Genomic DNA, 16,603 nt, shown 5'->3' with positions numbered 1-16,603 from the left:
ATTCTCCACTTCAATTCCCTCGTTTGGCATTATCAGATTGGAAATTTTAAATTTCTTTGTGGAAAAAAAAACGAAAGAATTCGTTATTTAAATTCCTCACTTCAATTTTCACCAAAATAGGTGTCATTATTTTATAATTTTTTCATCCAAACTCACCGTTACAGTATTCAATTTTCATTTCCAAAACAAGGCTTTTTTCTATTTTATTTTTTATTTGTTTTAAAATTTCTTAATTTATTACACATTTCAAATCCTAAATAGATACAATCAAACAATAAAAATTGCAATTAATGAAAATTTGGATTGAAGGAGTTAAAAATTCCATCATTTATGAATTCCTGAGAATTTCATACTTTTCTCATTCAAACGCACCATAAGAGTTTAAGATCTGAATTGATTAAAGTCCTCAATATTTTCACATTTAGTCATATGCTATGTAGAATTATTTTGGAATGTTTAAGGAGCATGATGGCACCAATTTGGATTTTTGGAATCATAGAAACGGAAGGACACTGACAAACGGCAAGTAAAAACAGCAAAACCGCAGTCACAAGCTCCTACATGCAATGTTACACCAACTGGAAATTGAGATCAATGCCAAAAAAATTACATACATGATGAAATTGGACTCATCAGATATAACTGTATAAATGGGATCAATTACACACACAATACAATCACATAAATTTTCATGAACTTTGCTTGCACAGCTTCCTGATACAAGTATATGGAAAAATCACTGTGGCATATGGATGCCGCCCAACTGAAACCAGATTCGAAAGAACGCCACCTCTTGTAGATTAGAGTGCGCATCCAGGCTTTGACTCCACTACGAACTTCAATCGAAAACAGTAGATTTACAAAACCAATGATGTTGGCTCCTATTGCAATGGCATCACACCAAGAAATTATCAAAGCCATTGGATTTCTGATCAGTCCTCAATTGCAATCACTCTGTACAGTGTGGGGAGTCCGTGAATGGGAGCTGTTCTTTCCTCTAGAATAAGTGAATTCCCACTAGCCAGCGGAGTCCCATATTACAAAGAAGTGGGAAAATGAATAGTACCCCTGCTGATTACTGTTACCCTTCTAGATGTTGAATATGCCGATACAATTATAAACTCCTCACCCAGGAAAGCAGGCCAAAACCACTATAAACAATCCTCTTCACCTCCGAGGAAAATCAGAAGCCAAAGACCACTCACATATGCACTTGTGATCAACACTCACCGAGGTGGCTCAATAAAATCAGGTGATCATCAATGAATTTTAACATCACAATATTCCATTCAATACTCTCTGATAATAATCATACTGACGTGTCCGCCAAGCATCCAAGCTGCTGCTGATTAGGGAAAGCACCAAGGACACACATTGCTGATAGAAAACATTGAGTAGCACTGTCACAATATACCCATGAAATAAAGTAAAGTTTCAAAACAAAACTAGTAAACAAAGTCAAACCTCTTCTGTCAAACTCAGGTGAAATCGTTTCCTTAGATTCTGTATTGTCCGTGGACCACCTTTAAAGCATGGGAAACCAGAGTCCTAGTCCAGAAACATTTCAAAACAGTGGCTTCAGTCAGCGAAGGATTGTATAAGGAAGCAATTTTTAGATTCTTATTATTTATTATACATTTATAATATATTCTTCCTATACTTGTCAGGCATCAGGTCATCAATAGACTCATCTATACATTTGCAAAATGCATATTTTCTGGTTTCACTTTTATCGAGAAAATATTTTATCAAATTGAATAAGTTATTACCAAATTGAAACACGTACAACTTTGAAACTTGCACAAGTTATTATCAAAGAAGGTGAATGTATCAAGGCCAAATCCAAAATATGCAAATGTATATCTAATAATTTACAGTTACATGTGCATCATATTGCAATAGAAAATTCATTCCTTCTGGGTGTTGCCTACGAACTTTTAGCATTTCGTATACTTGATAATTATTATTACTATGGGTTCGGTCAGTCACATACATATTGAGTAATAAATTCTACTAACGCATAACAAACCGCAGAAAAGAAACTAGGGTGACTATTTACTCAGCAATGCGAATAAAACTCTAAAGAACATATAAAACGATCAAAAGATAGTTGAGGGATTAGCTGAATCGTCATTGCACCTATTATAAAGTGGCTGCAACCAAACATAATGTCCAACAAGTCACAAGTCAGTGGGGCCTGTGGGGTTCCTAAAAGAGTTTATACAACCATCTAAAAGTACTACACACCAATAGAACCTGGTCATCTCATCGGAATAGAAATTAGGGGGACAGTCAGACTCCTAGCTTTACATAACAGAAGGTCAACGAATGATAATGTTGATGTTACCTGCAACATCTCTACAAGAAGAATAATACGTTCCGCATGCTTCCGACATGTAAGGAACCCTTGAATGCACAAAACCTAAAGACCAGAAATGAGACTATAGTTACTATACCATGAACTAGGAATCTAAAGACAGGAGAGAGAGAGAGAGAGAGAGAGAGAGAGAGAGAGCAACAACAACATAATGGATATAAGTTGGTTTGTATTGTTACTTTAAAGTAATCGAAGAACTCGCTTGGAACTCCTTCAGCATCAGAGTCCATAACCTACCAAAATCACAATATATCAGCAGTTATAACTGATACACTGAAAATTTTAATGCCAAACACAATGGAAGATTGTTGCACCAGAAGATGTAAAGAGTTTTAAAGAATGCAACATAAATGTCTTACCTCAAGAAGTTCACGTGTCAACTTGAATGGAGCGCTCTCAAAATTTACACCCCCAGGTGAATTGGAGAGCATGAAGCCAAAATCAATATGTATAATATGACCTTCTTCATCCATTAAGAGGTTTCCATTGTGCCTATCTTTCACCTAAACAACAAACACACTGGTTAAAAATAAACACATAATCATCTTACCCTCTAAACATGTCAGAAACTGAACATTCCCAAAGAACATGCTTCTAACACAACGAATACCAAATTATATTATATTTAGAAATCATATTCTGCACCAGGATGAAGTTATCGTGCAAATAATTACCCATTCCACTTTATTACTACTTGTGCATATCAATATCTATCTAATGTTTACAAAAATATTAATTTTGTTGCAAGGCTCGAAACTGCAAATTGAAGATTTATGGTCTTAAAAGACATCATGACATTATTAGTAAGTTGCACCATTTCTTACATGCACTTTTATGAGAAGCTGTTCTCCTTGAAACAGGGATTAGATAAATTTGCTACATGCAGGATATGTTAACAAGTAATATAACAATTCCAAATTCCTCCAAAAGTTTGTATCTCATATACTAAGTGTATAAAGTTGACTAACTAGTGGTAAAATACATGTGATATCACATATAACAATACTTTTTTTTTGGGGGGCGGGCGGGGGGGGGGGGGGGGGGGGGGCGAAGAAACAGCTTTAATTGATAATATGAACAACGTTTTGCACATATAATTCACACACAAACACGTAATAAATTTTTAAAACTACATTCTACCCTTGAAGCTTATTCTTTTTCAGGATCTCTTTACAATTGTATCAGTGATATTATCATATTTGCATGTTTGGGTGCTATAGTTTACACACTAATTTAGGTATGTGTGTAGATACACACACAGAAGTAAACCAACATACCTGCAGAAGGTAGCAAACTAAGGAATATCCAGCCATACTTTCAACAAAATTTCTCTGCAACGAAGGAAAAGGAAACGAGCATCTCAATCCAAGCCACTTTGTTATAATTATAGCCTCAAACCCAAAACCAATCAGAAATAGTTATGCAAGACTTAGAACACCCAATGTGGGATTCTGCATTCTCCAACACTCACCCTCATGTAAGACCACATATCTGGTCAAGCACATGAATTAATGCTGGGTGATAGTGGAGCATGAGACCAACTCCCACATCAGGGATTTATCAGTCCCAGCATATGAATCTCATGCTTTAGGTGCGAAAGAAGGATATCAATAATTATATCCTTGGCTGTCCCAAATACTCGCAGGTGAAGAGGGATCACATATTACATCAGCGGGCAAGAAAAGACTAACCACAACTTTATTTGAAAAGGGAGCTTCAAAACTATCTTCTTATGTAAAAACTAAAGCAGAAGTAAATATATATAATTTTTAGAAAAGGCAGGATAATGGCTTGAACACATGCAATACAGATTTAAACAAGATGACATGGGTTTAGATATATTTTATGCAAGACAGACGACTTATCAACTGACATGACAAGAGCCGTACTCTTCCAATTGAATGAGCTTATCTCAAGCTGCAAATCTACTATATATGGAAATATATTTCTTTATAATCTGAAACATGATAACTCACTGTCAATGGTATTCTAATGTTCATACCTATGCATCCACAATCCCTTTCATCCTACAGTGTCTTCTGAGTTCTAAGACACAAACAAACTGAATCAGAAGTTCAGAACTACTCTGTAATTCTGCATTAATATGGTCAGGCCCCTACGGTCAGATAATAAAATCCCACTTTCTCTAATAGAGAACAGGGTACTACTGTGCTGACTAAAGATCTTCAGATCTTCTCTTCATGTCCTTAGTATCCTTTCTCCTAAATGTACTATCATTTCTTGCTACTTTTTTGTTTTCAGTGAAGTATACAATCATCTCTTTAATTCTTGGAGTTGCAAACAGATAGATAACCTATCTATAAACAGAGAAGAGTTTCGATGGCAATATTTGAAGTTCCCATTCCGATCAAGAGATCCCATATCTTCCTACCTTCACCCTAAACAAGGACCAAAAAAAAAGGGAAAAAAAAAACAAAAACAAAAAAAACCAAGGGAACTAAAGTGCACAAGTTATATGTTCCCTATGTACTCCACTCACAGTAAATTGCAATGAATAAAGCTGATATAATAACAATACATATTCATAGATGCCTGCTTTATGGAGGTGCAGATTACCTGGGCAAGTTTAAAAGTTGGAGAATTTTCTTGATACTTAGCAGCAAAGAAGTGTCGCAAGCTAGTGATGTTGGGATGTCTACTTTTGATAGAATGAAGTGAAGCCTGTAGAACAACATAGGACATTGTCAAAGAGGTTGTGAAATTTTGAAGTTATTAATTCAGTTAAGATCAAGTGTACAGAATTACCGTATCTGGAATTGTTTCAATAAGAGCTGTGTAAGAAGAAGTAACTAAGACTTCATAAGGTCGCAACCAGAGGGGAAGCCCAGCTTCTTGGAATATATCTGCCATCAGAATTCAATTATAGTCTTCAACTAGTTCTCATGAGTGTAATAGATTCAGCTACTGTGAAAAAAAATGTGACATTGAAATCATTTGCATTAATCTGGTAACAACAAATTAAGCAGCATTCTGTAGCCCACTACTATTCCAAACTCATCAGTTGAAATGGATATGTAAACAAAGATAAAAACAATGATTTTGATGTTGATTTAGTCAACAAAATATCAGGACCATATCAACATTGAATTTGCTTGACATCCGCTTTCAAAAAGTTAAATCACCCATTGACACATGAACTCTACCAATATACTTGATAATATGATATAACCATAACGTTGGAGCTCAAGTAATCGTTTGAATTCCAAAACTATCTTTTTTAGTAACACTCCAACAGCAGATTTTTTTTTTTTTTTGGGTCCTGCAACCATCTTCTATATTACATGTTTCAGAAGCGAGATTAAAAAAAAAAAATATATATATATATATATATATATATAATATTAATAATTATTATTATAATAATAAAACTTGGGTTTGAGGGTTTTATGTGAAATAGAACAAGATACCTTGTTTCTTGACCCCAGCCCAAATCCACTTCAAAACACAACCAGACTCATAATCAATCGAAAGTGGAGAATTGTTTTTTGTTTCAAACCCAGTTGCAGTATTTTGGCAATGATTTTTCTGTGTTAAATCCATTCAATTATACAGAACCAAAAGTGTTTTATCGAGCACAAAAGAAACACGGGTTGCAATTTAGTTCCAATCCCCTCTTCCTTTTAGTCAAATTCTTTCCAAGAAAGCAGGTGAAAGCCATCACTGCCTGTTGTTTAGTGGAAAGCTCCATTTCATCTCCTTGAACACATATTTCTCCACAGAAAGCCACTAGAAAACTCTTTTCTCCATTCTCTGGATCGTTAATTTTTGGGCAAACATTGCCAAAATTTGACTGATGAAATGGTGGTGATTAATATACCCTCTTTGGCTACTGCTTTCCCACCAAAATCATAATTCACCAGCATTACGCTCATACAGTAACATTATAGCACATATTGGAATAAAATATCCCCTCCCATTTCAAAATTGCATATAAGTTGATATTTTCATCCAACCAGACAACAATTACACAGCATTTTGTTTGTGACTTCAATAATATTTTGATTAAAGGTTTGGGTAGTGAGAGAGGAAACAAGCGAGAGAGATGTCAAACAAATAAACTTTTAAGGAGTTCCACAAATAAACTTTTAAGGAGTTCCCACTTCCCACTCATCGAAAGGGTAAATAAAGAACTAAACTCCAACAAGAAGAACATATGAATGAAAAAGAACACCTACCGTAGAAGTGAGAAATAAGCTGCACAGCAAGGTGCTCCTGTCTACAATCATCACCACTCTTCACAATGACCTACAGAAAAATGAAGCAAATCAACTCCTTGAAGTTAGATGGAATACAGTACCTAGACGGCTACTGCATACAATTAATTATACAACTGAGGGAATGACAGAATCTAGAGGTAAAACAAAGGCCACAAAAATGTAAAAATTATAAAGCATAAAACACCTCGAGCAGTCAAAAAGAAAATGACAGGAGACCATAACACAACCACAACTGACTGTTCTACATTGAAAGGCGACGAGTTCAACAAGTATTGTTGTGTCTATCCCTAAAAGCTTAAGCATTTGGATCCAGTAGTGCTCAACATGGTCTCAAGGCTCTAGTATCAAGGTATATAAACAGAAAACACACTCCCACACACACACAAAAGAGGAAGAGCGTTGGAGGACAATATAAGTAGAACTTACAGAGCGCAAGTCCCAACCAGGTAACTTTCCATAAACTGAAGACTTCCGTATTCTCTCCTTCTTTATCTCCCAAAGTTCACCAGACAACGCATCGCTGGCCTTAGGAGTACCACCATTAGCCTGTTGAAAAGAGTGAATGTCACCAGATGATAAAACTAAGCATTTCTATGAGATATATTTTTTTTAATTTATAAATTTTCATGAAATCTCACCGTTGGCTGTGCATCTGATGAATCCTGACCAGCCCCTTTCAAAGGGAGTCCAGGAGGTGCTTCTCCTTTTGCTGCAGCAGCCTGCAGAAAGTCAAATTTTTCAAGAAAAAATCAGAATATAAATATAAGAACATAAAAAGATCCATCAGCCATAAATATATATGATATTAAAGAAACTATTTCAGAAACTCCTTCGCATAGATTGTATGAGCCTCAAGTTTCAACACTAGCATGTTACTGATTAACCAATAAACAGTTCATACGTCATTTACTCAGGCAGGAAATAAAATGTCTGCAGTGGGGGGTGAGGGGACGTTGTCTCGTAAGTTGGAAAAGAATACAACTAATTCCTTACCAGTTTGCATCATTTTTGATGATTTAGTTTAAGTTGTTTAACAATTAAAAACAATAACATAGGAGATTCCTAGATAAAATTAAGGTTCTCAGCCGTGTAAATCAAATATAGATAACTGAAATACAACGTGGGTGAGATCCATGTCAATGCATCATAATCTTCCATGTCTGATCTAATGGCTACGTAATAAGTACACATCAACAGAACCAATAAGATAATGAATAGTGTTCAGACAGTCTAGCATGTTATGTTGTGTGACTGCAATCTAGACCTCGCCTTCAACCACAAATCCACCTGATTAATGGTTCAGATAAATGCATGTATGTGCCTCTGTGTGCTTGAGTGTATGAGCGCATCGTTAAAAAATCTATCCGTTGAGCATTGAAGAAACTAAGATAAGAATTGTACATCAAGACAAGTTGATCATGGGAATGCCAAGCTGAAATTCAGAAAGACACCAAAACATTCTAAAATGTAATCAATGAGACAAAAATATGTAGGGTAGTCCCTCGGAAATAAATAATCACTAATTAGAAACAACTTTCTTAGATCGAAAAGACAAACAAAATTATAAATAAAAAAGTAAAAGCCTTATTATCTGTATACCTGTCTTAATAAAGAAATCAGTTAAAATTCAGATAAAACAATCTCACCTTTACTTCTTCTATAGCCACTGTACTTGGAACACGACGGTGTTCCTTCCGTCGAGATGGTCCTTGATCCTCAATGTCCTCCATTCTAAAACCAGGATCTGCTGTAAGCACCACCCTTACCCACTCCAAATCACTCCCTCGTGATTCTTTTGATGCACAATTAAGAGCCTCTCCTCTACTACTGTTTGACATACTCTCTATTTTCAGAGTCTGGCTAGGCAACTTCTTCTCTACAGATATTTTCAGAGTAACAATTTTCTTTTTTGCCTCTGGCGTATGTGACATTGCCTGGTCAATTGCATGAGCAGTAGAACTTGACATCCTATCATTACTATTGCGATAGACCTCTTGGACAGTCCACAAAGGATATGCCCAGGGAGGTGGTCTTGGCAGAAGTGCATCTCCATTTGCTAAAGGAATTCCTCCTCGAGAGAGCTTTTGAGAGCTAGATGTATCCTTTGGATTGCTAAACAAATTATTCACAAAAGAAAGAAACGAAACAATTGTTAGTTTCAAAGCATTCACAAGGGAACTGGTTTCAATTATCTGGCAGTGAAAACTGTCTTAGAAAAAGAGTTAAACATGTCCTAGTGAAATGCACATCTTAAGCAACTTTAAGCGTACCTTGGAATTTCACTTTTTAAGACTTCAACACAGATGAGGTAGGGTGCCTTCTCCCTAGAATTCAAAAGAACAGCTTCATCTTCTGGTATATACACCACGCGATACATCCCCTTCCCCATTGGAAAGCCAACTCCTAATTTCAGCAACATCCAATTAAGAATACGGAGTTCATGTTAATATCAACAACACATTAAGAAACTAAGAACAGTTTGTAACAAACTTCATCAACTTTTTGATGCATCTATCTTTTTTTTTTTTTCAAATTTCAAACTATGAAAGGATTCCAAGTATTCTAAGATTTACTTTATAAGACACCAAGTCTTACGTGGGAATTTGTGTAGTAAATATGCACCTTTTACCCAGAACCTTGTTTCTCTTTATAGGCTTATGACTGTGCAAACAATAATAGGATGATGATGCTAAATATCACAGCAGAAAAACCACAGCACACGAACACAGAATTTTATAGAGGTTCGACAAAAACTTTGCCTACGTCCTCTGTGTGATCTCTCTTGAGAATCACTAGCACTATAGAGAATAACAACTTGATTACAAGTACTTATTGAAATCCCTATGCTAATCCCCAACCTCTTTGCTAGATCTCTCTATCACCCTTGGCTCTCCCTGCCCCTGTGTTTGTATGTTAACTGAGAACTCTCTGAGATCTCTCTTTGATCTCTTCTCTGATCTGATCTGAGGACACATTATATGAGCTCCCTGCAGCCCTATTTATAGATTATAGGTGCTGGTTACAAACATATCACATTAGGATTCCTAAAACTATTAGAACAAGGAAAGAGAGCTAGCTTTCCTATTCCTAACTAGAATAGAACTTACTTTCCAGGTCTAAATCAATAGGAATAACTCTTCCTATTCCAAAACCCATTAGGATACTAGAAGAATTCCTGTGCGCACTAATCTTCACTTACCCATCTGGTTTTGCCTTGAATCCTAATCAATCAACGAGCCAAATTCACAACAATTTGTACTTTCATTCTTTGACCTATTTTAAGTCTGTACCCCAGACCTTGTTATTAGTCCCATTTTTCATTAAAACAACATCAACAAAAACATATGAAAACTACACATGCTTTGCACTTTGAGAGGCTGAGAGACTGGGACACATGAAATATAATCTGAGAAACAAAAAAGAACAAAAGGACAAGGTGACAGAGGAAAATAGGAGAATACTAGCTAGAAAAGACCAGAAAGAAAAAAGAATAAGAATACTATCTAGATTCTAGCAACTGCAGAAGGCATTCCAGTTCACCAAGGTTCTCATGATATAGAGTAGATAGACGCAGGCAAATTTTTTCTCACAGAAGGACAAACTACCATGGACCAAATAACAAAAACAAACAGAACTACTATCTAGCAACTGCAGAAGAGTATCCTACTTCACCAAAGGTTCTCATGAAAGAGTATGTAGAAGCTAGCAACTATATCTTGACAGGTTAGAACCTAAATATGAGAAAACTTCTCAACTACCAAAGCATACGTTGGTAAACATAAAATAAAGGGTCCTGAAACCACTACAAGTATTATCTCAGAATTTAAAAGGCTAATATGAATATTGACTAAGAAAATACCTCCATTATTTTGAGACTTGGCAATGTGCAAATTGATCTCTGCGAGTGACTAGAAATACAAAATTAACAGACATGTGTCAGAATATATAACTATACATTCATTCAAATATATTTCTGATATGGAATAACTTAACTGGGATCCTTATTAATTTTGTTGGGTTCCATTTAAGATGAATGGTCAAGAGTTTTACACATAAGGATATTCATTAAATCTTCTAGTTTTCTCCTCTGTATTCCCATGTCTTTATAGACAACCACAGTATCAGAACTGAACTATTGCAAGAGTGGGAAATCTTTCATCTTTTCCTCTCTCCTGGAATTTAATCTTACTATGAAAATAATCCTTATTATAACCTAAGGAACACACACACACATATGGGGACTGGTAAACTTACAACAGCCTAAAAATAGCTGAGTTTACAATGATAAATGCCGTTTAAAAGCCATTATTTTCTTCCAATCGCATAGCTAGTTTAATGCTTTGACATGCACATAAGATAAATACTAATTCCAGCAGAGTCTAGATGGAATGGCCAGAAATGCTGGACTCAGTTGAAAGTTCAAATGCAATAAAAAGTTCATGAATTAAAAAATACACTAGTTTTAAACTGGTGAATTGATTGTGCCCCTACATGTATTAATGCATATGTACTGAGCAAACCAAAATATAAGCAAGATAAGTATAAACCTCACGAAGTGCACTTTTGCGATCTTCAATTGGAAATATATCCACTAAACCATATGACGTCTCACATAGTGACTGCACAAACTCCAATGACTCATGGTATGCCCCTTTACGGTAATGGGATGCTGAATTACTTGGAAGTGGGGGTTTTGCACTTGACTTTTCGTTTTGTTGCTTTGGTGAACCAGGATGTTTCTGTAAAATGAAAATTACTGATGAATAAATATACTGCATTATATAACAAGCTAAGAATCTCGTCAAATGATGCCATGCTATGCTGCCAGGATTAGAATTATGATATGTCAATGCACCTCTAAAATATAAATTCAAATAACTGCTCTCCTGCAATATAGTTAAGGCTGACTACTTTCCTCCACAGTCAAACTCAGGGAAACAAATTCCAAATACCCAAAGTTCCTCTAGAGTCCATATAATAACCATAGACATGTTTTAATACGATTATCATACAGATGTAATTGTTAAAAAAGTGGGACGTGTATATACAAGTATTATATTAGATTCGTATCTATAGAAGGAAATAATTCAAAGAAACCCAAATGTAATACAAAGAAACAAACAAGGAAAAAAGGACACAAAACACTAGAGCACAATAGCTTTCTAATCGAACAATAAAGCATATAAAGAACTATCACTGAACTCAGGAAAAACAGATGCCCAAAGCAAAGCCAAATAACAGACTCTATCCCACAAATGGTCTACCTCCTCACCCCTAGCTCCCTTAAAGATTCTCTTACTCCTGTCCATCCACACCACCCAAAAAATGCCACATAGAACAACCACCTTTCTTCCCCTCTCCAACAAGTCAAACCTCTCACACAATAAGGCCCTGCAAGAAGCAGGAGCAGCCCAATGACTTTAGGCTCCAGAAATAGTTTATGGCACGAGGTCATTGAACTGGACACTGAAGGAACACAAGGTCCTGTTGTATCTTCTGTGTATTATAACTATACATAGAAGATTCAGCACAGGGTCATTGCCACAAGGTCCTGCTGTATTATTTTAATTCTTTTGCATAGATGGAACATCTTCAATAATCGGACATAACTTTTTGGGAGACACTATTTATATCCTATGTTGGTTTTGGTGTTAAGATCAGATATTTGTTCTTCAATTTGTTGGTTCCAAGAATCCAGATTACTTCCAAGCAGTTTAGAAGGCAGAAATCAAAGAACATTTAGCAAAAGCCAGACGTTATTTATGTTAATCCTCTGTTGTATCAAGGTAAATTAAATAGCCATCACTTTGTCAAAAGAAAGAGAGGTGGGAGGTAAAAGTTTCAAATATGAAAACTGCCCATTTCTATCGCACGACAAATTAGCTTAGAGCAATAGGCGATTCAGCTTCAACCGGCAATGCTTGGAAAGGCAAAAGATCTTTTATATTATGGAGGGACAAACTTGGTGCATCAATGCTGACACGCAGTTTACATGATCTGATACCATGTTAAAGTGAGAGAATCCAACTGGAAGCTAACAGCAGCAGGTGAAGAGGTACAAGGGCATGGCTTCACATGCCAAGGACTATATACATACTGATGTTGGAGAAGTGTTGGCCAAAGGAAAGGAAGCTAGAATGCAATGGAAGTCACTGAGTCAACCAACAAAAGTAGGAACAGGAGCATTAGTAAATGACCGCAACAATGTGGCTTCTAGAGTTTTATCATAAATGACTACTGCTCCAAAGGTTGGCTTGGCAATGTCCAACTACAAATGACTTTTTTGGATTTCTAGATTCACTAATTTGTGAAAGAGACAAACCAGGACTATACCTCTGAACGTGGAAATACAAACTGTACATTTTATGGCTTGATTAAAAAGTGAATTCAAAGCGAAACAAGGGAAAGGATAATCACTCTGCAAGCTTTCTCTCCCACAATTCCAAATGTACATGTAATCATTTGCCATGTCATTTGACATCAATCCAGAAGAAAGATTATTTGACAGCCCTTTCCCTTCATATACTTAATCTTTCTACTCATCTAACATAACCAAACACAATAGCATGACAATAGTACCTTTTTCCCTGAACAAGGGGTTAATAGGGATGGTCAGGCCCATGGTTTGCTCCCATCTATTATCTGGGTCATAGACTCCTCACAATAGCTACCTAGCCATTTGCTAAAGTTCATAATCTCCTATAGATTGTATGGCTCTGGTGGAGGCCCCAGTTTCAAGCCCATTCCTGAAGGAGTGGACGATTTCTGGGTATCAGAAAGCACAATTATACCTTCCATGATCACTTTCCTTTACAACTCATCTCGTTTTTCCACCTTTCTAGTTCCACCATCTACTTTTTGAAACCCTGAGCGCACTTCCCTTTCCATGCTACTTTTTATTCTGATGCATTTGGATGTCATAATGAGGTTATATTACAAAAAGTAACACTCAAACACACCCACTCCATAAAGCCAATTATCCTGCCAAGCCTCTATGCCTAGTATATGCAAGGATACTTGAAGGAAGAAATGTATCTTACTTTTTATTTAAAAGAGGTTGAAATCAATTGTAAATATCTGTTCAAACTAGTAGCAAGCTGTCTATTGTTATTAATGATGGTATGCTATATGAAATATGTTTAATTCCTTCTTTTAGCACACATAGAACTACCCAAACAGCTTAAGCCACAACTTTGAAGAATCTACTGAATATCAAAGCTACACTGCATATAAACGTAAATATGACCTCCACAAATCAATGTTAACAAACTTCATCACTAAAGAAGTAATTTGTATTTCAATTTTCAATCTCAGACTACTGTTCTATAACTACAAGTAGCAATGCCCTCAAACTGCAGCTGGTGCATGAAACATTTTCAAACTATCCTAGTTATTGAGCAAACACATGACTTAGTGATCAAAGAAATAAATAAATAAATAAAAACAAATAGATAAAAAAACAGAGCAAAGACATGGATAAAACTATATCACTGATAATTGAAGTTAACAATTTCATTACATAGGTGAGGAAAGGGCGAGGACCGCAGAGGGAAGGCCATACTACCACTACCAGTAAAGCAAGAGAAAATGAAGTAAGAGTAAACTTACCTCTTTATGTTTTTTTGAACCAAATAGCTCTGAATCTTCAACTGACCGGTCTCGATCTCTAAACAATTTACGGAAAAAATTCTCAGTGCCTGGACTACTTTCTAACAAGCTGCTACCATTGGTGCTTTCATTAGCAATACTTTTGCCATCTTCAGGATGCACGCGGAACAATCTTCGGAATAATGAAAAGTCAGAATGCTCTTCGTCCTCCCCATTGGCACTCCCTTCCTCAGTTTTATCATTCCCATCTTTTCTGTCCTCAAACTTATTACTAAATAACTTTCGGAAAAACCCATCTTTCTCATCATCTTCAGCTGATTTCGAGCATTTTCCTTCTGAGTGTGTTGTATCATCATCTTCATTTCTATCCTTTTTGTCCTCAAATTTCTCTTTGAAAAACTTCTTAAAGAACCCATCTTTTTCTTCATCATCCACTGATTTAGAAACTGATTTATCCTCGGAATCGCTCTTACTTTCACGAAACAATTTCTTAAAAAACCCCTCTGAACTAGAAGTTAATTCTTCATCGTCCCCTTTACTATCCCTTAATAATCTCTTAAAGAACCCATCCTTTTCTGTATCATCATCATCCTTCTCCGATGACTTCCTAAATAGCAAAGAATCTCTACGCTTCGACCCAGTCTCATCATCACCTCTACTGTCCCTTAGCAGCCTCTTAAAGAACCCATCCTTCTCAGAGTCATCCTCATCTTTCTCCACCGACTTCCTAAACAGCAATGCATCCCTAACCTTCGGACCCGGAATGAACTTCTTAAAAATCTTGTTCTCATCAGGAGACAACTGCCCTCCACCATCCTCTTGCGCACTGTTTCCCGATGAAGGCGAGAATGAAAAAGACCTCTGAGAAGGAGGCGAAGATGTCAATGACAACAGCTTCTGCTTAGATGAAAACAGTCTATTCAACACCTGGTTCTTACTCCCGGGGCTACTAGCTTCACTCTGAGGCCGAACCAGAGGTGCCCACTCACCCATCAAAGTAGCAGCAATCTGACACTTCTCCTGTATCCTACTAATCCCTTCATTGTCATCAGAATCTTCGAGCTCGGCCAGCAAAAACCAATGCACCTTGAGAGCCATCTTAAGGGACTTAGAGCACATATCAATGACAAACTTATCCAAAGAGGGGCTGGGTTTGTGTACTGACATATAACATATCTGAAACAAATAGCTCTCAATACCTGGCAATGGCAGAGTGTACATTCGATTACAGAGATAGTCTCGAACCCCGGAGTGTTCATGCTTGTACAGGTAGCTCACGGCGATCCACTCGCAGAAGAACGCCGAGTCGAAGAAGCGTATCAGCCACCCATTCTCGCCGGAATCACTCGATATGTTGGTCCGCGAGGTGATCTCCCGCGGCGACTCGTCCGTCTCACCCCGAGTCAGTCCCAGTATCCTCACCATTCTCAATCGACCATTATAAACCCTAGCCACCTTGTTTTCCACCCTCCCCAATCCAAAACTCACAGTCCAATCAGAACCCAAATCATCAACCTCGCCAAGACATTTCTTCAGAGCAGAACCCTAGAAATCGCTAAAACCTTCATCGAAAACCCTAGCACAAGACGAAGCTTCAGCTCCTCTGACAATCCAATCCAGAAACCGAAAAAAAAAATGGTGACTACTGAAGCCGCAGAAATTGACGACCGGAAATCGTAATCCGGACCCGGAGAGACGACTTTGTTCTTGGTCGTCGATCAAGCTGGCGTTTAGAAGCGAAGTGAATTGCAGAGTCGATCGGGGAATTTGGGGAGAAATGTAAGAGAGTTTGGGATTCTGGGAAGAAAGAGAGAGAAATGAGAGATCGAATTGTGCTTACGAAACAGAATCGTGTACGAAGAAGAAGGTGATGAGGGATCTTCTTTAGAATTTGACGTCCCCAACGACGTCGTTGTGCTGGTGCTGGGTAGTGTTGGTACTTGGTAATAGTCGTCGTCCTTTTAGTTGTGCAATTTTTTTTTTCTTTAATCAAACCCAAATCGGGCGACAATACTATTTCTCAAGCTAGAATGTACACAGACAGGAGATGTAGGTACCGTGGTGGTACATAGAAATAGGTTCACTCATTAGACATCAAATACATTAAAAAATAATGTGAATCCTCATTTTGTACTGTTTCAGAAGATTCGCTAGAAACACATTGAGTATACAAAAAAGTGCATAACTCTTTGAAAAATAGGAAATTATTGAAAGCAGACAAATTACTAACATACTTTAGGCCTAGGACAAACACTCAGCCCAAATCACCAAGCCCAAGAGGACAACCCAGAGGAAACTCAACTTAAAGCCTAGCAGACCGGCCCAAACCAGTCACCATCTCCTGTGCATAGTGGCACAGCCGATCCAGCACCGCCATAAG

At 37.0% G+C, this 16,603-nt stretch overlaps 1 protein-coding gene across 1 annotated transcript; it reads right to left on the bottom strand.

Annotated features, from left to right (window-relative positions):
- Positions 1–498: 498 nt before the first annotated feature.
- Positions 499–16,155, bottom strand: LOC112184653 (phosphatidylinositol 4-kinase beta 1). The gene is made up of 16 exons (XM_024322903.2): positions 14,224–16,155; positions 11,163–11,354; positions 10,475–10,523; positions 8,886–9,018; positions 8,262–8,727; positions 7,254–7,334; positions 7,042–7,161; positions 6,574–6,643; positions 5,144–5,241; positions 4,955–5,059; positions 3,655–3,708; positions 2,737–2,880; positions 2,557–2,610; positions 2,348–2,422; positions 1,465–1,548; positions 499–1,377 (listed from the first exon to the last, which is right to left on the bottom strand). Exons 1-16 carry the CDS (start codon positions 15,646–15,648, stop codon positions 1,276–1,278), a joined length of 3,252 nt encoding a protein of 1,083 aa, XP_024178671.1. The 5' UTR covers positions 15,649–16,155; the 3' UTR covers positions 499–1,275.
- Between the last annotated feature and the right edge of the window lie 448 nt (positions 16,156–16,603).

The sequence above is a fragment of the Rosa chinensis genome, chromosome 2, assembly GCF_002994745.2.
Source record: "Rosa chinensis cultivar Old Blush chromosome 2, RchiOBHm-V2, whole genome shotgun sequence".
Taxonomy (NCBI): domain Eukaryota; kingdom Viridiplantae; phylum Streptophyta; class Magnoliopsida; order Rosales; family Rosaceae; genus Rosa; species Rosa chinensis.
This window is presented reverse-complemented; position numbering and strand designations above follow the sequence as displayed.